General features: G+C 61.9%; 9 protein-coding genes across 9 annotated transcripts; 4 read left to right on the top strand and 5 right to left on the bottom strand.

Moving 5' to 3' along the window:
- Positions 1-119: 119 nt before the first annotated feature.
- APC10 (Anaphase-promoting complex subunit 10) lies at positions 120-914 on the top strand (the record flags this gene model as incomplete). Its single annotated transcript, XM_062774981.1, has 4 exons — positions 120-277; positions 321-381; positions 440-720; positions 771-914. The coding sequence occupies 4 exons, from the start codon at positions 120-122 to the stop codon at positions 892-894; spliced, it is 624 nt and encodes a 207-aa protein (XP_062630965.1). The 3' UTR covers positions 895-914.
- Positions 915-916: 2 nt separating this feature from the next.
- On the bottom strand, positions 917-3,680 carry ubp14 (Ubiquitin carboxyl-terminal hydrolase 14). Its single transcript, XM_062774980.1, has 6 exons — positions 3,574-3,680; positions 3,506-3,536; positions 3,115-3,453; positions 2,941-3,079; positions 2,597-2,904; positions 917-2,555 (listed from the first exon to the last, which is right to left on the bottom strand). The coding sequence occupies exons 1-6, from the start codon at positions 3,642-3,644 to the stop codon at positions 984-986; spliced, it is 2,460 nt and encodes an 819-aa protein (XP_062630964.1). The 5' UTR covers positions 3,645-3,680; the 3' UTR covers positions 917-983.
- A 714-nt stretch (positions 3,681-4,394) lies between these two features.
- Positions 4,395-7,392, top strand: DDB_G0286605_1 (NmrA-like family domain-containing protein; the record flags this gene model as incomplete). The annotated part of the gene is made up of 3 exons (XM_062774979.1): positions 4,395-4,927; positions 4,977-5,512; positions 5,561-5,575. The coding sequence occupies 2 exons, from the start codon at positions 4,395-4,397 to the stop codon at positions 5,383-5,385; spliced, it is 942 nt and encodes a 313-aa protein (XP_062630963.1). The 3' UTR covers positions 5,386-5,512; positions 5,561-5,575.
- Positions 7,088-10,077, bottom strand: gus1 (putative glutamate--tRNA ligase, cytoplasmic). Its single transcript, XM_062774978.1, has 7 exons — positions 9,769-10,077; positions 9,661-9,722; positions 8,906-9,617; positions 8,429-8,869; positions 7,835-8,392; positions 7,587-7,790; positions 7,088-7,547 (listed from the first exon to the last, which is right to left on the bottom strand). Exons 1-7 carry the CDS (start codon positions 10,047-10,049, stop codon positions 7,475-7,477), a joined length of 2,331 nt encoding a protein of 776 aa, XP_062630962.1. The 5' UTR covers positions 10,050-10,077; the 3' UTR covers positions 7,088-7,474.
- Positions 10,078-10,171: 94 nt separating this feature from the next.
- Positions 10,172-11,615, bottom strand: LOC62_06G008444 (uncharacterized protein). Its single transcript, XM_062774977.1, has 5 exons — positions 11,364-11,615; positions 11,213-11,303; positions 11,011-11,169; positions 10,649-10,972; positions 10,172-10,605 (listed from the first exon to the last, which is right to left on the bottom strand). The coding sequence occupies exons 1-5, from the start codon at positions 11,400-11,402 to the stop codon at positions 10,214-10,216; spliced, it is 1,005 nt and encodes a 334-aa protein (XP_062630961.1). The 5' UTR covers positions 11,403-11,615; the 3' UTR covers positions 10,172-10,213.
- Positions 11,616-11,935: 320 nt separating this feature from the next.
- Positions 11,936-12,757, top strand: LOC62_06G008443 (uncharacterized protein; the record flags this gene model as incomplete). The annotated part of the gene is made up of 2 exons (XM_062774976.1): positions 11,936-12,643; positions 12,719-12,757. The coding sequence occupies 2 exons, from the start codon at positions 11,936-11,938 to the stop codon at positions 12,755-12,757; spliced, it is 747 nt and encodes a 248-aa protein (XP_062630960.1).
- Positions 12,758-13,901: 1,144 nt separating this feature from the next.
- LOC62_06G008442 (uncharacterized protein) lies at positions 13,902-14,917 on the top strand (the record flags this gene model as incomplete). The annotated part of the gene is made up of 2 exons (XM_062774975.1): positions 13,902-14,365; positions 14,791-14,917. The coding sequence occupies 2 exons, from the start codon at positions 13,902-13,904 to the stop codon at positions 14,915-14,917; spliced, it is 591 nt and encodes a 196-aa protein (XP_062630959.1).
- Positions 14,918-15,433: 516 nt separating this feature from the next.
- LOC62_06G008441 (uncharacterized protein) lies at positions 15,434-15,919 on the bottom strand (the record flags this gene model as incomplete). Its single annotated transcript, XM_062774974.1, has 1 exon — positions 15,434-15,919. One exon carries the CDS (start codon positions 15,917-15,919, stop codon positions 15,434-15,436), a length of 486 nt encoding a protein of 161 aa, XP_062630958.1.
- A 166-nt stretch (positions 15,920-16,085) lies between these two features.
- LOC62_06G008440 (uncharacterized protein) lies at positions 16,086-17,965 on the bottom strand (the record flags this gene model as incomplete). The annotated part of the gene is made up of 4 exons (XM_062774973.1): positions 17,824-17,965; positions 17,299-17,757; positions 16,926-17,247; positions 16,086-16,893 (listed from the first exon to the last, which is right to left on the bottom strand). The coding sequence occupies exons 1-4, from the start codon at positions 17,927-17,929 to the stop codon at positions 16,086-16,088; spliced, it is 1,695 nt and encodes a 564-aa protein (XP_062630957.1). The 5' UTR covers positions 17,930-17,965.
- Positions 17,966-18,050: the final 85 nt, after the last annotated feature.

The following is an 18,050-nucleotide window of genomic DNA, read 5'->3' as shown; positions in this document are numbered from 1 at the left end:
GGGCTTGTTGTGAGCCGTACACGGCGCACCGCAGAGGCCACCAGCCACCACCACTGGCCACCATTATCCGCCATCCTTTGTTTTGTTTTGTTTTGTTTTCCCCACAACCCCCACCAGCCATGTCCGAAGCCGACAGCTCCGCGTCCTACATCGACCCAACGCCAGCGACAGACCACCACCCCGAGCTCGGGCGGCTCGCGCACTGGTCCGTCTCGAGCCACAAGTACGGCTTCGGGGTGGACAACCTGCGCGACGGCAACGAGAACACATTCTGGCAGTGGGTCTGGCTCGCGCGCGCGTGCGTCGCTAACCCTCTCTAGATCCGAAGGCCCACAACCGCACATCATCGACCTGAGCTTCCCGAAGCGCGTCTTCATCTCTGTGCGTAGGCTTCCTCTGTCTCGCTCTGGCAAGCCACCCGCACACTAACCACGCCCAGTCCATCGGCCTCCTCACCTCGCACCCCCGCGACGACAGCTACACGCCCTCGCGCGTGTCCATCCGCGCCGGGACGGGCGTGCACGACCTCCAGGAGGTGCGGCTCGAGGAGTTCTCCAAGCCCGACGGGTGGGTGCGTATCCCGCTGCGGCCGCTCGATGCCGATGGCGGAGGCGACGGCCCGCCCGTGCCCGCGCATCATTTGCGGATCGTCATTGTCGCCAACCACTTGAACGGGAAGGACACGCATGTGCGTGGGTTGAAGGTGTTTGGGCCTCCAGAGTGAGTTGGCTAAGGAGGGGAGGAAATGAGACATGCTGACACGTCTACAGCCCCGCACTCGCGCCCGTTGAAGGCGACGGTTTGCCGTCTGGTCGCGCGCTCCTCGAGCTCGGCCACGACGGCCTGTCCGGCTTCACGAACGACAACTTCAAGATGCACGCCGGCCTTCGCTAGCCACCACCACGCGCACCACACCTCATTGTACACACTTATGCATTGTCACTGCCATCAACCCAAGCCATGCTACGACCTCTCTACCGCCCCTAGACACGCTCATACACATACAGATACGCCAGCGACCGCATCTGCTCACCGCCGCCGGGTGGGGCGCGCGCAACCTTCTCGTCGTTGAACAGCACCCACTCGTCGGGAGATTCAGACGTACCGCTCAGGTTGCCCTGCGGCTGCCTGATCGTCGCCACGTAGTGACCAGAGTGCACTGATGGGCCCTTGTGGGAGATGAATGCCTTGAGACGGTAGTTGGCGGGCAGCTGCTCCGAGCCGCCAATGTCGACGACGGGCGCGCTGGAAGCGCCAGCAGCTGCCGGCGCAGCCTCCTCACCCTGGTCGTCAGGGTGCGAGAATAACCACTCGACAGCCGCCTCGGGGTTGCCGCCCGTCTCGCGCAGTGCCTTGCGAGCCTGGGCGGGAGTGAAGCCCATGTCGGCAAGGTTGGCCACCTGCTCGGGGTTGGGCTCGGCGCCGCCACCGCCAGACGCCTGCAGCGGGGCGTCAATATCGGGGTCATCCATGTGCTCAAACAGCCAGTTCATGGCCGTGTCAGCGTCGCTGTTACCCGTGGCGAGCAGAGCCTTTTGCGCGCGGACAGTAAGGAAGCCCATCGCCTCGAGCTGAGCCAGCGCGACGGCGTTGAACTCGGGAGCCCCGGCGTCTGGCGTGGCGTCGACGTCGAGCTCCTCCTCGCCAGGCTGCCTACCCTTGCCGTGGAAGCCATCGAGGTTGAGGAACTCCGGAACCTGGACTGGCACGTCGAGCTTGGTCGGCACCCAGTTGACCAGCTGGAACTTCTTCATGTGGAGGACGAGCAGGTCGGGGAACGTCTTGAATCTTGTCGATGTCTCAGCGCGAACACGCTCGCCACAGTTGCCGCAGGCGTAGTCGTTGAGCTCCTGAGGAGCAACAAACTCAACGAGACTCTCCTCGAGGGTGACAGGCGCGTAAAGCTTCTTGCCGTCCTCGTCAACCCCCTGCTCGATGGCTTCGACGGGCAAGCTCGCAAGGTCGACGCTGTCGACCTTGTAGCCGACACGGTGACAGCGCTCGCACTCGAGACGCTGCTCGGTTCCAAAGCGAACAATGTTGGTCGCTTCCTCGGCCTCAGTGTGCCCAAGGCGCTTGCCCTCCTGGCGAAGGCGCGTCAGGAGGTGCTGGAGGAACTCCTCAGAGTCCTGCTGGCGCATAGTCGAGAATTCTTCGTGACCCTTGCCAATGAGCGCCTTGAACTGAGCGGGGCGAATGCCCTCCTGGAACTTGGGCTCCTCGGGGACCTCAAAGTCGCTGTTGGCGACAGGCGGCGCCGTGGCCTTGACTGAGTAGCGGCCAGACACGAGTCCATCGCCAAGCTTGAGCGTCTGGCACTCGAGGCACTCGGCAGGAAGCGGGTTGTCACAGGTGTGGAAGTGGTTGTTTGCCACGTTTGACGAATAGCGCTCACGGAAGGCGGGCAGTGAGAACAGCGTCTGCATGACGGAAGCCATGTAGCAGCTGTTGCCGAGGTTCTTGAGACCAGTGAGTCCCTGGCCAAAGAGGGGCTCGAGCTCCTTGCCGTCGTCACCCGTCATCGAGAAGTCGAACTTTAGGTTATGCTCGAGTTGCTGTGCGTGCGTCAGCACCGCCCTCGCACCAGCGCACTTACAAGCTCAGTCATTGACTTTTCTGTCTTGGTCTGGCTGAGGACGTTCATGCCAAAGGTCGCGAGGTGGCTTGCAAGGTCGGGGTCGAGCTTGGCATCGTCACACGCGTAGCAGTAGATATCCGCGTGGCCCTCGGGGGTAATGGTGCCAAACTTGACACCGACGGGGTGCCCAGTGTCCTGATAGTGCTCAAGCGCATGGCCGTTGCCGCCAACGCCACCAAACTGCTTGCGACCGCAGTTGACCAAGCCACAGGTGAGACACATCCAGAGGTTGTGGTCGAGGTCACACTCGGTGCACTGACTTGCGACTGGTGGGTAAGCAAACGCCTGAACAAGTAACCCACCAGTCCCCGGGGCGATTAAAGGCACCTGGTCGAGGGTAAGAGTATGCTCGCAGGCAATAATCTCTTCCTCCCAAGCCTTGACCTCGGACTGCTGGGCCGACGACAGCGCCTTCATGATCCCATTGACCGTTTTGATAATCTGGCATTAGCTCACCTCTCACTCGCTCCACGCACGTTTGGGTGCTCAGACTGGACGACCTCGCCGAGCGGCGAGCACTCGAAGCAGCGAAGAGACGTAGTATACTCGTACGTCTCGTCGTCTGACGGCGCACTGATAGCCAGCCTCTTGAGAGGAGGCTCAGACGCGTCCTTGAAGTGGGTTAGTCCGTGGTTGTAGCGCCAGTAGCTGCTAGAGTTGCCCACCCGTTTCTTCTGTTCTCGCCGGGTGCGCTTGATGACAACGCCAAAGGGATGCTTCTGCTTCTTCCAGTGCAGGGCGGCGTGCTCGCGACCGTCGGCCTGGCAGCCGCCATTGAAGCACTGAAGGCAGACAAGGACACCGTCGGACCCATCCTGTTGCGTGTTAGTCGCGCTGCGTTGCCACCGAGCGACTCTGGAAACCTACCTGGCCGTCAAAGCAGAGGGTGCACTCCTCCCTGTGAATGTTAGCGCGGCTTCAATCGCCTGACGAACCTGTGGACCTGTTGCGATTCGCGGGGCGGCTTAAACCGATCCGCGGCGTGTTCTATGTGCTTGCACACCATGATGTGTCGATGAGTTGTTGGTTGAATGCAAACGCTCGAGCGTCGTTCAACTTGACAATGACAGAGTGCCTCCACCCGTCGCGGCACCGTCGCACCCTTCCAGCGTCATCTCGGGAGCATCACGTGATGCTGCCCCCGTGGGAGAACTGATTCACGTGGTGTCTGCGTGGCTAAAAGGGTGACTGATATAAATAATCCGCTGCTTACACAACTATTCTCTCCTTCCCACCTCGTTTGTGGCATTTGGCCTGCATGCCGTCGGGCTGACAAAAGCAAAACAGTCAAGTCCCAATGGCTCCAATCGATAAGATTATGACGACCTTGGACGCTGCAGGCACCCTTCTTGCGCTTACTCGTCGACAAGCGACGCCATCAGCAAACCGGTTGCTTCCGCCGGCTGGCGATTGGGCGAGCAGTCCATCCTCGGCGTCGCTGGTGTCGACCTCGGCGTCTTGGAACCCGCGCTGGATTCCGCGGTTAGTCAGGAGGTCGTGTAGGACGGCTTGTGTGGACATGGCGAAGTGTGCCAACGCGTGGGCGTGCAGGCCCGGCAACATGGATGACATTCGCTGGTCGGCCCACCCGAACCGCCACGGAACCGAGTGGCCGAGTTGCTTTTGTTGCGGATCTGAGAGTCATCCGGAGTGATATTTAAGGAACCCGAGGCGCAGTCTCTCGATCTCTCTCCCCACCAGACCTCAGTCACAACCACTTCACGATATCCCCCCAGAACACCAAACACAAAACACAATGTCCCGTTCTCTCCTCATTACCGGCGCGACAGGCAAGCAGGGCGGCGCAGTCGTCAACGCGCTCCTCGAGCGCCCAGACGAGTTCACGATCCTCGCCGTCACGCGCGACCCCAACTCGGCGTCGGCGCAGCACCTCGCGGCCAAGTCACCCACCATCAAGCTGGTCAAGGGCGACCTCAACGACGTGCCCGCGCTGTTCGAGTCCGCCAAGGCCGCGTCGCCCACAGGCAAGATCTGGGGCGTCTTCTCGGTCCAGGGCATGGAGATGAAGGTCAAGCACGACGCGGGCGACCTCGCCACCGCACCCGAGGTCAAGCAGGGCGTCGGGCTCATCGACGAGGCCCTCAAGGCTGGCGTGTCGCACTTTGTCTACTCGTCGGTCGACCGTGGCGGCGAGGAGCGCTCGTGGAACAACCCGACCCCGATCCCCCACTTCAAGACCAAGCACTTTATCGAGCAGCACCTGCGCAAGGCAGCCGAGGGGAGCAGCATGTCGTGGACCATCTCGCGCCCCCCCATCTTCATGGACAAGTGAGTGGTGTTCGATACACAGGTGAATAGCCGCTGATGCCAGCCGCAGCCTCGAGCCAGGCTTCATGGGCAACGTCATGCTCACGGCCGTCCGCGACACGCTCAAGGACAAGCGCATGCCGTGGGTCGCGACCAAGGACATTGGCCAGTTCGCCGCCGCGGCGTTCCGCAACCCCACAGGACTTGATCACCGCGCCATCACCGTGGCGGGTGACGACGTCAACTTTGCCGAGATCGACGCCAAGTTCAAGGCCGTGACCGGCAAGCCGGCGCCCACGACGTATGGCTTCATCGCCAGCGGGCTCAAGTGGGGTGTCGCCGAGCTCGGCATCATGTTCAACTGGTTCCGCGACGACGGATACCGTGCCGACATCCCCGAGCTGCGCAAGTTTGTGCCCCACCTCACCGACTTTGAGACTTGGCTGAGGGAGGACAGCAAGTACCCCAAGGCGGCGTAAGGACGTGAGCCGCTCACGTAGGCACGAGTCTCCCATATACCCATCGATCGGTTCCAACCTGTTACTATTGATAGCCAGCACCCGGGGCGGCGATACAGCCCTACGTATGCTGTTCTATGGTCTTCATGTGTGTGATGCATGTGTGTTGTTTACTTACATGGTTTCTCCCCCAAAGCGAGCAGTCCCGGAGGGTACAGACCGTGACGTCACTTGTGCCACACGACCTTGGCTTCCGCCGGAAATCAAGGGGCACGCCGAGCGAGTGCCAGCTACCCCCGCGCGTCTTGAGCCAACAACTGCGCATCTCTCTTGCATCGCACTCACTCCGCACTCGGCACTCGACTCGACCACCGGCCACAGCCCAGCAGGGCAGCCCACCACGTCCTCCCACTCCCTCCACGCGCTCGGCAGCATGCCCGGCGACGCGGCGCCACGGCGCGACTCGAACGACGTGTTGCGCGACGACGGCGCGGGCGGGTTCATGGCAGCCGTCAACCCGCGCCGGCGCCTGTTCGCCGCGTTCGTCATCTTCGGCCTCTTGAACAATGGTACGCTCGCTGTCCCATATGCTATGTACTTCCGCGAGCAAGCTCACGCCCCAGTCCTCTACGTCATCATCCTCTCCGCCGCGCTCGACCTCGTGCCGGCCGAAACGCCAAAGGGCATCGTGGCCTTCTTCAACATCTTCCCGGCGCTCATAGCCAAGGTGTGCTGGCCGCTCGTGTCGAACGGGCAGATCCGGTACGCGCGCCGCGTGGGCTTCTGCACGGGCATCAGCTGGCTCGGTATTGTGGTGCGTGACGACGCTGCGTGTAGCGAGCTCACGCTAGATCATTGCGCTGTCGTCCGGCGTCAACCCGCGCCTGGCGGGCATCTCGCTCGCGTCATTCTCGTCTGGCCTCGGCGAGCTCACATTCCTCCAGCTCACGACGACCCTGCCGACGCGCAGCGCGTCGCGCACGGCCATCGGCGCGTGGTCGACCGGGACGGGTGCTGCAGGCGTCGCGGGCGCGGCGATATGGTGGCTCCTCCGCGGGCTCGGCGTCAAGGGCGGCCTCGGCATCTCGTCCTTCCTGCCGCTCTTCTTTCCCGTCACATACCTCTACCTCCTGCCCAAGTGGTCCGAGCTGGCCGTGGACAACGCCTATCGCCCCGTCGCGGCCGACGACGAGGCCGAGCCCGAGCCTGAGCCTGTTCCAGACGAGAATGACGGCGTGCTCGCCAAGCCCGCGCCCAAGGTCTGGCTCTCGACAAGGGACAAGATCAACCTTATCAAGCCGTTGATCCTGCCGTACATGCTACCTCTGTGCGTCGTGTACATTGAGGAATATGTTATCAACTCGGTGAGTTACCGCACGAGGAGGCAACTCACACCCAGGGCATCGCACCCACACTCGTCTTCCCCATCCCCTCGCGCGGTATCTGGTCGTGGCTCTTCAAGACGCCACGCGACTACTACCCGTTCTGGAGCCTGACTTGTGAGCTGAGAGCTGTGTCGCCTAGTTAACCCCAGACCAAACATTCGTCTTCATCTCGCGCTCATCGCTCTCACTCGGCCTCCCGCCAATCCCGAAACATCTCCTGCCCCTCCCCACCGTGATCCAGTTTTTCGTCCTCGTCCTCATGACCCTCCAGGCGCGCAGCTTCATTTTCAGCACGCCAGAGTACACGCCGCCGGCGCCCGAGCCCACGTCGGGCGTCGACCGCGCCATCACCATGGTGTTTCTGCTGTCCTGCCTCGAAGGCCTGTGCGGCGGCAGCGCGTACGTCAACACGTTCTTCCACGTCGGGCATGAGGGCGACGACGGGCACGACTCGGATGCAGACGCTGACGCGTCGAGCGTGGAGGAGATCAAGCGCAAGATGGAGAAGGAGTTCCGTATCGGCGCCACTGGCGCAGCGGACTCGTGTGGCATCCTCTTTGCGTCCCTCATCTCCATGCCTGTCGAGGTTGCGCTCTGTAACGCCCAGATCGCGCGCGGACGCTCAACCTGCCGCAACATGTGATATCCCGGATCATTCAACTGTATTCATAACTGTAGCAGATATGCATTGGCATTACATGCGTTGATAATATTAGTTATGACGTCTACTTGAGGTCGTAGACGGGGGTCGACGAGAACATGTTGACCTTGGCAACGGCCGGGACCTCGGTCTCACCGCTGTTGGGTTAGCTTACGCTTCGTACCCACCGAACCCACTAGATGCGGTCCGACTGGAACATCTTGGTCTTGACGGGGATCTCAAAGCCAGAGGTGGCGTTGGAGAGGTAGACCTTGACGTCCTCCTCGGCACCGGCAGCCTTCTTGGTGCCGGGCTTGCCCCAGCTGCCCTTGGGGCCACCGGCGGCCTTGGGAGCGGCAGCGGCAGGAGTTGCCTTGAGGGCGACGGTCTGGAGGCGGCCACTGGGCGGGTAAGCATGATCCCACTTGCGACCCAGCCAACTCACTCAGGGATGAAGCCAAACTCGAGACGGCCCTCGGCGTCCTTGGTACCCTGGTAGATGTAGAAGCCCTTGCGCTCGAACTGGATAATGTCCCACTTCTTGAGGTTGGCAACCTCGGCGCTGGCGAGCACGTTGGTGCGGTACTCGGTCTTGGGGTTGACAACCTCCTCGAGGTCGTCGCCCTCCTCGAGCTTCTTCTTGGTGATGAGGTAGTCGTACTCGATCAGAACGGCGGGGACAAGGGGCTGCTCGGCGGTGGGGGCCGCGAGCCAGGTGACCTTCTTGGAGGTCTTCTTGAAGTCACCCTCGAGGTGGAGCTTGAGAACGACCGACTCGACGTCACCAGCGGCGTTGAGCTTCTTCTCCTTGACAAAGGCGTTACCCCAGTCCATGGCAGTGATCTCCTCGTTGTCGCCAAACGACTTGGCGTCCTCCTGCTCAATGAAGAGCTTGGACGAGTAGACGAGGTCCTTCTCGCCGACCTCGGGGTTCTTCTTGTGGAGAGGCTTCTTCTCAACGACAACGGCCTCGGTGTCACGGCCCTCGACAAGAACGGGAACGCTTGGGGTCAGCCTTGATCACGTATCTCTTACTTACATCTTGTCCTCGGCAATGGCCCAGTAACGGGGAGCGATGGGGTCGACAACACGCTTGTTGACAGTCCAGATGCCGTCCCACTCGAGGGTGAGCTGCTGCTGCGAGGCTCCCTGGCCAACAATGTAGTCGCGGAGACCCTTGACGGTCATACCACGCGAACGGATACCGCGAACGGTGGGGAAGCGGGGGTCGGCCCAGCCCGCCACAACGCCCTTCTCGACGAGGAACTTGAGCTTGCGCTTGGAGAGGACAGTGTAGACGAAGTCGATACGGCTGAAGTCAAAGATGGTGATAGGAGCAAAGCCGAGCTTCTTGAGGAACCACTCGTACTGCTCGTGGCGGGCAGCGTACTCGTTGGCACGGAGAGCGTGGGTGACGCCGTCGAGGTGGTCAATGATGGGGCAGGCAAGGTCGTACATGGGGTAAGCCTTGTACGCGTCGCTACGATGTCAGCAGCAGAACAACTCTGTGACCCACCCAGTGATGTGGTGGTCGGCGCCGACGTAGCGGTAGATGACGGGGTCACGCATGACACCGTTCTTGTGCGTGTAGTCAATCTTGGCACGGAGCGACCACTTCTGGCCCTCGGGGGTACCCTCGCACATCTCGTTGAAGCGCTTGAGGTTGTCCTCGATCGAAGCGTCACGGTTCTTCGAGGGGATAACCGCACGGCGCATCTCCTTGACCTCCTCGGCGTCGGTGTCGTCCATGAAGGCGTCGCCCTGCTTGATGAGCTGCTCGGTAAGGACGCGGATCTTGTCAAAGTGGTCCGAGGTGTGGACGACCTTGTCAAACTTGACGTCGATCATGGCGAGGTCCTCCTTGATGGCATCCTCGAACTCGCCCTCCTCCTTGAGGGGGTTGGTATCATCGAAACGGAGGATGTACTTGCCGCCGTACTTCTCGACGAAGAAGCTGTTGAGGATGGCAGCCTTCAAGTGGCCGATGTGGAGGTATCCAGAGGGCTCGGGGGCGAAGCGGACAACGACACCCTCCTTGCCGACGTTGGGAAGCTCAGCCTCGACAACCTCGGTACGCTTGACCTTCTTGTTCTTGTCGGCGTCCGAGCGGGCCTTGTTGAACGAGTCGAGGAGCTGGCGGGGGATGGGGAGAGTCTCGACCTGGGTGTACCAGCGGAGGAGGTGGGGGCGGCCGGGGCGCTTGATCGAGCCGGCGGCGGACGAGTTGGCTGGGGCGTCAGCGAGCTGTGTCCGCGCAACTTGTCAACTCACAGCGGATAGTGCCCCAGATGAGAGCGTCGTTGTGGCCAAAGGTCGAGCCGTTGAAGTAAGTGCTGGGGCGGCGTTAGCAATCTCACAATGCCATCACACCGGGCTCACCGGTAGGCAAGGTAGTCGTCGAGCGCGTCGAGGACGGCCGAGACCTCGGCGAAAGGCGTCTTGGCGTCAAACTTGGAGGGGAGGGTGGGGAGCGCAGGGCCAGCAGTGGCGAGGCCGTCGAGCTTGGCGCGGACAGCGTCGACACCCTTGGCGCCGTCAAAGGTCGGCTCACCAGCCTCTCCGCCCTCAAAGTCCCACTCGAACTTGGCGTTGTGGAAGAGGGCGAGAGCGGGAAGCGAAAGCACCGGCTGGGCGGTGAGGGGGAGCGTGAGGGTCGCCATTTTGTCTGTTTTGAGTGCGATAAGCAATGTAGAGAGGCACAATGAACTCGGTGTCGACTTGATCTCGACTCCTTTCCAACTTTCCTCCACTCTGAGATATTTTGCTCCCGTCTCGGCTGCACTCCGTGATAACAATCTGGCATGCCATGCAGAAATACAATGCCCTATCCATGCACTCTAGTGGTCCAATAGTCGCCTGGTATGCGGCCAGAGCCGCCCCGGTCGCCGTCGTCGTTGGACGCAGAGCCTTCGGCGGCGAGCCGCTGCGTCTCGGCCAGCCGCTGAGCCGCCGTGCTCTGGCGCACCTCGGTCCGAGCCTGCGCCGCGGCCAGAGCAGCGCTGATCGACGCGATCCCTGACTGGGATGCTCGAGGAGTCACTGGCGGCGTGTTCAACGGCGTGCCGCCCGAGAACAGCCTTGGTGGTGGTGTTGGTGGAGGAAGTCGGAAGAGGAGGTTGAACAGATGCGTCAGAGATATTGTGAAGATGAGCGGAACGTCGGTCCGCCTCCCGCGAATGGCGCTGGATCCGAAGGAGCTGAGCCTAGGGCGTGGGGCTGGACGTGTCAGCGGGGCGTGGTTAGGGGATGGATGACTCACTCCTACGCAAGGGCTGCTCTTCGGTGGCATCAGCGCTATCGTCCTCCAGCCAGACGTCTGTCGCGTCGGCCGAGACGTTTTGATAGCGAGGGCCCTTTCCAAACCGTCGTTGACGGAACTGGTCACCTGTCTCGACGTCGAGGTCGTCTGATGCCAATGCCGTCGGCTGGCTTGGAGGAAGAAGCAAGTCGTCGTAGGGGAACACATCCGACTTGCCCAGAGTTGATGAGTAGTTGGTAATGTAGCACACGACGAGGGTCGCAACCTGGAGGATGTAGATGGCCAGGTCGAGGAGAAGGACCCGTACCAGTGATGCTGGGTTTGCTAACAAACGTCAGCTACGGCCATCCTTCCTGACTCACCTTGACCGATAAAATCAAGCACAAGACCTTGCGAGCCGTTCATTCCTCCAGCAAAGTCCAATAGGTGAAAGAAGGCAGCCGCAAGGTTGGGCAGGCTGACAATGACGAAGAGGCCCAGAAGTGACCTGCCAGGCTGGAGGCCGGCCGGCGCCCGAATGTCTAACACAGTCAGCACTGTTTCCAGAAGATCGACGGTACTCACGCATCTGGGTGACGACTCGAAATATCAGAACAATCGTGTTTGGCGAGTACAGATGCTGCATGAGCGCGAGCGCCTGGGTCGTGGTCGAGAACTGCGGGCGGCGGTGTCAGCTGCGCGGCGGTTTGTGACAGCTGGCTATAAGCCGACTCACCGAAGCAACGGCATGGCGCCGTTGTGGTGCGTACACCATTCTCAGACGGGTTCAGGACCGCCAGCGGTCGCGGAGGGGGTATGGCGAGCGTGGAAGGAGGTGATCAAGTGAAGCTGGTGGGTGAAAGTCGACACTCGACGGATTCGCTAAGCTGATGGTCTTGCTGAAGGGGCACGCGCTGGCATCCTCTGGCAGAGACGTAGTGTCGAGATGGCCCAAGGAGCGTAGATGTGCGTAGAAAGGTGTAGTGAGATAGAAAACAGTTGCTGAAGTAGTAGCAGTTGGTCGAGAGCCCCGTCATCGCGAGTGCATCCCGCTCAGCGTCGCCGCCGCCGAGTCAGGGGCCGAGTGACATCTTTCTGCCCCTCACATTACTTTGGATTCCACCCAACTTACTTTGGCACAACAACACAACAATCACACACGACGACAACGACTACGACCACGACCACCCACGACTACATCTTGCAGCTACACATTGCGCAACACACGACGGCCACCAATGATCCCTACGCGACGATAGCGACGCGACTACCCCCATTCGGGCTGACCGGAAGCCCACACAAACAGACATGTCACGGCAATCACTGCATCAAAGCTCAGAGCCGCCGCCATCACACGCCGCGTCCTTGTTTGCCTCGACGCGTCTGCACGAGCCATTGACGCGTCTATCATCACCTCTTGCCGGACCATCATCTGGGCCGCGCTTTCGCTCCATCTCGCGCGACCCATCAAAGAGGGAAGACAAGTTCCAGCGCGCACGCGAGGCGTCCCAGCGGCGGCTATACGACGCCTGGGACGCCATCTCGGCCAAGTACGCCGACATTCGCCCAGAGGAAGATGACGAAGTAGACATCTTCACTGGTCGCATTACAGTCGATCGCGGTCGTCTACGCGCTCTGGAAACTCGTGAATTTGCCGACGGCCTCTCGGACGGCAGCGATCTCGAGGAAGAGGATGACGACCCGTTACCCCAAGGACCGGAATCCGCGTACTTTGGGCCCGATGAGGACGAGCTGGGAGACTGGGATGACCGGTCTGGACTTGACACCCAGGAGCCTCCTGAGGAGGTCGAAGAGGAGTGGACTGTCGAGGACGAGATGGACCTCCGCGCGTTCCATGCTGCCGAGGCACGACTTCGAGGGTCCGAAGGGTATCCCGACAGCGCGGCCGTAACTCGGTCGGTCCTCAAGGGGAAGGGCAAGGTGCCGTCACTGGAGGACTTGTTCATTGACAGCGAGTCGGAGAGCAACGCCGAGGATAGGAGAGGAGGGGAAACAGTGAGTGTGGTCTTTGTTTGTGGCCCGGACAATAAACTGACGTCTTCAGCGCGTGGCACCCACGTCACAGTTAAGACACTCGCGATCGTTGCCGACCCTCATTTCCTCGTCTAACCCCCCATCGAGCCCTCCCTCTACCTCCCCTGCCACACGCAAGTTTCCGCCAACCCCACACAGCAAAGCTGGGCCGTCCCGTCGACGAACAATGTCCACCCCACGCGTGAGGTTCGAGGAACGGCCGACGTACATTCCCATGTCCATGCCGGCACCACCTCGTCCGTCAGCCAAAGGCAAGCAGCGGATGTCAGGTGAACGTCCGTCTGAGGACGAGTCCACATCACCCTCGACACCGCAGCCCCAGCCTGGATCTCAGCCTTCACCACTCGACGAGGTTTCGCCAGGCCCGGCGTACCTCTCGAATCGCACATTGGTGGGCCCTGGACGCTATCGCGAGTGCAGTCGGTGCTGTAACGCCGGTGGAAAGCGTGAGGAGCTTGCCGCTTGGTGCCGAGGCCGCTTGCTACCCGATCTATGTCCTTTCGAGGACGGCAAGCTGTTGTCGTCATCCACGTCAACAGATCGGCAGTCCCAGCCTCCATTGTCGGGCCGTAAAGCCGGCCACCGCGGCATTGTGAGCGCCTCAGTGCCGCCGATGGCCCATGCCGGCACTCCTTCAAGAGTGCCCCCGCCACTGCCTCAACACTCATCGCGAACATCCACACCACGCCTTTCGTCTACCCCATCGACACGGCGAGCGTCATCGGTCATCGTGCTATTACCTTCACGACGCGGTCAGGCTTCAACGCCAGCTCCAGTTCGGAGCAGCTCTGTAACCACAACCCCCCGATCCGCCGCCTCTGCGTCTGCCAGCCCCGCATCGACCTCCTCCAAAAAGGTGTACGCTGCGCGCCGTTGCGGGTCGTGTCTCTCCGCAGGTGGACTACGGGCCCAGCGCGCTGAGCTCTGTCGTGGGCGAAACCGCCCCTGGCTGTGTGCTTATAGCTCAATCGCCACGTCACGTCCGTCTGCGGCAGCGCAATCAATACCGACAACAGACTCCGGATCACCTAGTCGCCGGCGGCGTAGCGTAAAGAAAACGACGGCTTCGCCTCCAAAGTCCATTTCGGTTGCCGCTCAAAAGGCCATCGCGATGGTGCATCGCTCCCCTCCTCGAACTCAGAGTTCTCCGCCGTCTGCGTTGGACTCTGGCCCAGTGTCCGAAAGTGAATCCGAGGCCCATGACGACGAAGTGCTGGCGATGCCTGTTCCGGACGAACCCTTCTCCCCGCCACGTCTATCAGACGGGCCCGGGAACTCCTCTCCGCTGCAGCCCTCGGAGCATGAGACCAACGATCATTCTTCAGCAGGTTCTGAGGTTCACGACGAATCATCTGGGGACGAGAGCCTTAGTGATGACGGTTATGACCCCCTCGACTTTGCCAGCGATCACAGTGGCAGCGCCTTCCAACCATCCGACGACGAAGGCGAAGCTAGTGTCTCGGAAGAAGAGTCGCTCGTCAGCGACAGCGAGAGCTCAGCGCCTTCCGCCGAGGAGGATGATGACGAAGAGTCATCTGAAGACGACGAGGACGAGCTCCGACCAAGCCGCGAGCAGATCCTGGTGGATACCGACGACTCGTCCCACGCCAACTTCGCCCCAGCCCCACGCAAGAAGACAGAGTATCTCACTCTGCTGTCCTTCAACCCCGATGGCTCGGGACCGTACGCATGCGCGTCTTGTCTAAAGTCTGGCGGCGATCTCGCGGCCAACGCAGTGTGGTGCTATGGCAGGGAAGCTGTGGCCCACTGCCGGTTCGTTCCCGGGTGGCAGGAGGAGCCGTCGCAGGAAACCTCAATGCCAGCCGCGTTTCCAGGCTGGGGGCCGCGCCTGCACCGTACTCGGCTTCAGCGGAGGAAAGCTGCATTGGCTACCACGGACGACTTATTCTCCCCAGAGCCAACGGCGACGACACTGTCTGGTGACGCCAACATCGAGGCTGTGGAGACCTTGATCGTCGACTCGGTTGCCACTGAACCTGTCGAGTCTGACCTGGAAGTAGAGGAGTCCGAGGAGCCACGAGCACGGGTTAACCGATCTCGAGTGGTGTATACGCCGACTGGTTCGCCAGCGGCCTCGCCACCTCCAGTTCGGGCTCCCTCTCCGGCGGTGCCCTCGCCTGTGCGGCAGTCGGCCCCTCTATCAGCCCTTCCGTCTTCATCACCCCAGGCGTCTGCACACTCATCACCATTGATGTCAAGAGCAGTAGCGACTAGCCACCCCCAATCATTACCCCGACACTTCCAGCCCACGCCACCGCTCTCGTCCTCATCGATCGTGAACGGGCGAGAGTCGCCTCCCTCGACCGTCCGCCCAGGTCGCCCAGCTCTTCTTGGACTAGCACACCACCCGACCCCGCCTCCAAGCACAACAGAACCATCTTGCTCCCCAGCACCCGCAGTGCACAAACTGCCCTACTCCAAGACGCCCGCGCCGTCTTCCTTCTTTATTCGGCGGTCGCCACCACAGGCTCCTTCCTCAGACCCCTACATCGCGGAAACAAGTTCCACTCCATTCGACGCGTCCTCCGACATCGACTCGATCGCGGACAGCACACGCTCTGTTGCGTCTTCATCGCCGGCGACACACAGGTACCGGTCTGAGCTGGCGGTCCGAGCTGCCGACATTGGCATGACCCTCGGGCCGGCACCTACCGGCCGACTCAGCTCTTCACTGCTGAGTGCGCTTGCCCCGGCTTTACGTACCGAACCGACCTTAGCGTCAGCCGTCAGTCAAGGTGCGGCGTACTCGCTGTCACCGCCACCGGCGCAGAGGAGACCGGTTCCAGCCACTCGTCCGCCGCCGATACCCGCGTACAGACCGCAAGCTCCAACCTCGGCAACCCGGAAACCTGGCAGTGGGCTCATGCTTCCCCCGCCAGTGCCTGCATCCCGCACGAGACCCGCTGCGACCAGCTCACCAGCAGCAGCTACGCCCTCACCCTCTCCACGGAAGCGGCGCCAGCGCTCCATCGACTCGGACGAGTACAGTCCCACGGCGGACGACTTTGATCGCGCACCAGCGGCAAAGGACTTTGCTGTCCCACCACCGCGTGCCCGCTCACAATCCCTTTCGGCATACTCTGCGCGCTCATCGACACCATTGGCCAGGGGAACGTCCCGCCCACCAAACTCTACACCACGGAAGAAATCGCGTCTTGAGCGGGAGATTGCTCGTGTCGCCATGTCGGTCGACGACGACGACCTCGAATGGGGCATGGACGAGGACGTGGGTGACGAGGCGCGGCAGTGGCGCGAGGGGAGTGTTGTATCATACGTATAGCGATGGCGTGGTTGAGACGAGCGAGAGAGGGACCTCACTACTCCATCGCTAACCCTACCCTCTGGCAGTACTATGCATACATGGTTTGACAATTACAGTACATCACAACTTTCCCGGCCGCACCCTCACCCCTGTCGCGAGCGTCTTTCTCGGGCGGCCGTTCGCGTCGACGACCCCGATGTCCTGGAGGAAGTTGGACTGTCGGTTCGACTCGCGGTTGATCGTGCGCAGGGGCGCGGCATGGCGCGGGGAGGGCGACAGCTCAATGGCGTCCTCTGTCGAGGTGCCGTAGCGTCGCGGGGGGCTGTATGGCGACTGGCGCGGGGACGGGCGGCGGAACGGGCTCGAGTCAGCGACGAGCACCTTGGGCGAGCGCGCCTTGGGTGGGTCGGCGCTCGCAAAGTACTTGCTGCTCTTGCCCTTGCTCTTCTTGTCCTTGACGAGCCCGTTGTCCAGGTCCATCTTGAACGAGCGGGCCGTGGTCGAGCGCGCCGGCTTGCGAGGTACGAGGCCGAGATCGAGGGCGATGCCGGCGTCCCACGGCTCCTCGATGAAGAGCGACTCGTCCTGCGTCGTCCTGGGTGTGGGGCCGAGGTCGAGGTCGTCGTCGTCGTTGTGGCGCCGCCGTGGTGGGGTGAAGGTCGGTGGGGCCTCTGAGGACGGGCGGGGTAGGGGTAGCCGCGTGCCAGAAGACGGGCCGGGCTGCATCAAGTCGAGCGACTTGTCAACTCGCTGAGCCTTGCGTATTGGCTCCTCCCGCAGCCGTTGGTTCTCCTCTTCCAGACTTGCAATCTTGTCCTTGTATCCCTTCCGTTGCTCTAACTTGGAGCGGACCAGTTTGAGCTGTCCCGTCCTTTCCTGTAACGTCTTCTTGAGCTCGTTGGTTTGAGCATGAGACTGTTGGAGGGCACTAGAGTCAGCGGCGTCGTGCTACGTGCTCACTTGTTCGCTTTCTCCAGCTGCCGCCGCAGCTCGGCTTCGCGCTCCTCCACCGCGCGCTTGAACGCCTCGCGCGCAACCTTCTCCTTGTCCAGTTCGCGCCGGAAGGTGTCGCGCTCCATCTGCGCCTTGGCCACGAAGCGCTCGGCACGCTTGCGCTCCTCCATGACGCCGGCCTGATGGGCCTGCGGCAGGCCGATCGTCTCCATACGCGATGCGCGCGAGTCGGCGTTAGCACGCGCGGATTTCAGGCGCTCAATGTCGGCCCGCAGCTCCGCAACCGTGGGGTCTGATTCAAGCTTGTCGCGCAGGTTGTTGATCGCCACTGTCAGGCCGCCGATGTATTTCTGTCGTCAGCGCGCGCCCTGCGCCTAACCCGCCTTGAACCCCTGCGACGCCTTGGCAGAGAGAACGTCTTCCCGGAGCTTGCCGACGCGACGGAGGGTGCCGTTCATTTCGTCGGCGTTACTCTGCGCGCCGAGGGCGCCGATCTCATCCGCCGCGTTCCGTGCTCTCCGCGCGAGGCCTAGCGCTTCGCGCTCAACGGGGTTGCCCCAGTGCTGGGTCGCGCGCGGGCCCACAGGCGACGAGTTCATCTGCGACGAGGACGCGGCGTGGGCGCTCGCCTCGCCAAAGTTGACATACAGACGGTGAATGAGGGGTTTGCCGTCATCGTCGCCGTATACTTCGGTTCGGCACTGCGGGCACTCGACGGGTACGTCCTCGGGCCCGGGGTCGCGCTCGTGCTCCCACCCGCGCTCGTGGGCCGTGCTTATAAACTGCTGGATCTGCGAGTCGAACCACTCGAGCAGGCACTTCTCGTGCAGGACGTGGCCTGGGCGTCGGCGTCAGAGGGAAGGAGCGGCGGCGGCGCCGCGCGACGCGACGCGACGCAACTCACCGCAGTCTGGCGCGGCCACGGGCATCACCTCGTCCAGGTCGTCCTTGGCCGTGAAGAGCGACTCCATGCAGATCGCGCATGCCACGTCCTCGAGGCGGGGCCTCATGGTGGCGGGTGTGTTGTGACGGGCAAGGGAGCAAGTGTGTAATGGAGAATTAGAGAACGCGATGCCGGCAATAACAGTTGGACAATAACAGTCGCGTCAGGGCGCGTTTGTCACGTGATGG

This window comes from Vanrija pseudolonga, chromosome 6 (assembly GCF_020906515.1).
Source record: "Vanrija pseudolonga chromosome 6, complete sequence".
Lineage (NCBI taxonomy): Eukaryota > Fungi > Basidiomycota > Tremellomycetes > Trichosporonales > Trichosporonaceae > Vanrija > Vanrija pseudolonga.
Note: the sequence above shows the minus strand (reverse complement) of the source record. Positions and strands in the feature narration are given on the sequence as shown.

What these genes read in the sequence shown, in the direction of transcription:
- gus1 (XM_062774978.1), bottom strand. Translation starts at nt 10,049, where the DNA reads ATGGCGACCCTCACGCTCCCCCTCACCGCCCAGCCGGTGCTTTCGCTT. An exon ending in GCCGACCACCACATCACTGG is followed by an intron (nt 8,870 to 8,905) that starts GTGGGTCACAGA and finishes CTGACATCGTAG; the next exon opens with CGACGCGTACAAGGCTTACC. An exon ending in TTCCAGTCGGACCGCATCTA is followed by an intron (nt 7,548 to 7,586) that starts GTGGGTTCGGTG and finishes CTAACCCAACAG; the next exon opens with CGGTGAGACCGAGGTCCCGG.
- LOC62_06G008444 (XM_062774977.1), bottom strand. Translation starts at nt 11,402, where the DNA reads ATGGTGTACGCACCACAACGGCGCCATGCCGTTGCTTCG. An exon ending in GGCGCCATGCCGTTGCTTCG is followed by an intron (nt 11,304 to 11,363) that starts GTGAGTCGGCTT and finishes CGCCGCCCGCAG; the next exon opens with TTCTCGACCACGACCCAGGC. An exon ending in GCTTGATTTTATCGGTCAAG is followed by an intron (nt 10,973 to 11,010) that starts GTGAGTCAGGAA and finishes GACGTTTGTTAG; the next exon opens with CAAACCCAGCATCACTGGTA.
- ubp14 (XM_062774980.1), bottom strand. Translation starts at nt 3,644, where the DNA reads ATGGTGTGCAAGCACATAGAACACGCCGCGGATCGGTTTAAGCCGCCC. An exon ending in TTTAATCGCCCCGGGGACTG is followed by an intron (nt 2,905 to 2,940) that starts GTGGGTTACTTG and finishes CTTACCCACCAG; the next exon opens with TCGCAAGTCAGTGCACCGAG. An exon ending in AAAAGTCAATGACTGAGCTT is followed by an intron (nt 2,556 to 2,596) that starts GTAAGTGCGCTG and finishes ACGCACGCACAG; the next exon opens with CAACTCGAGCATAACCTAAA.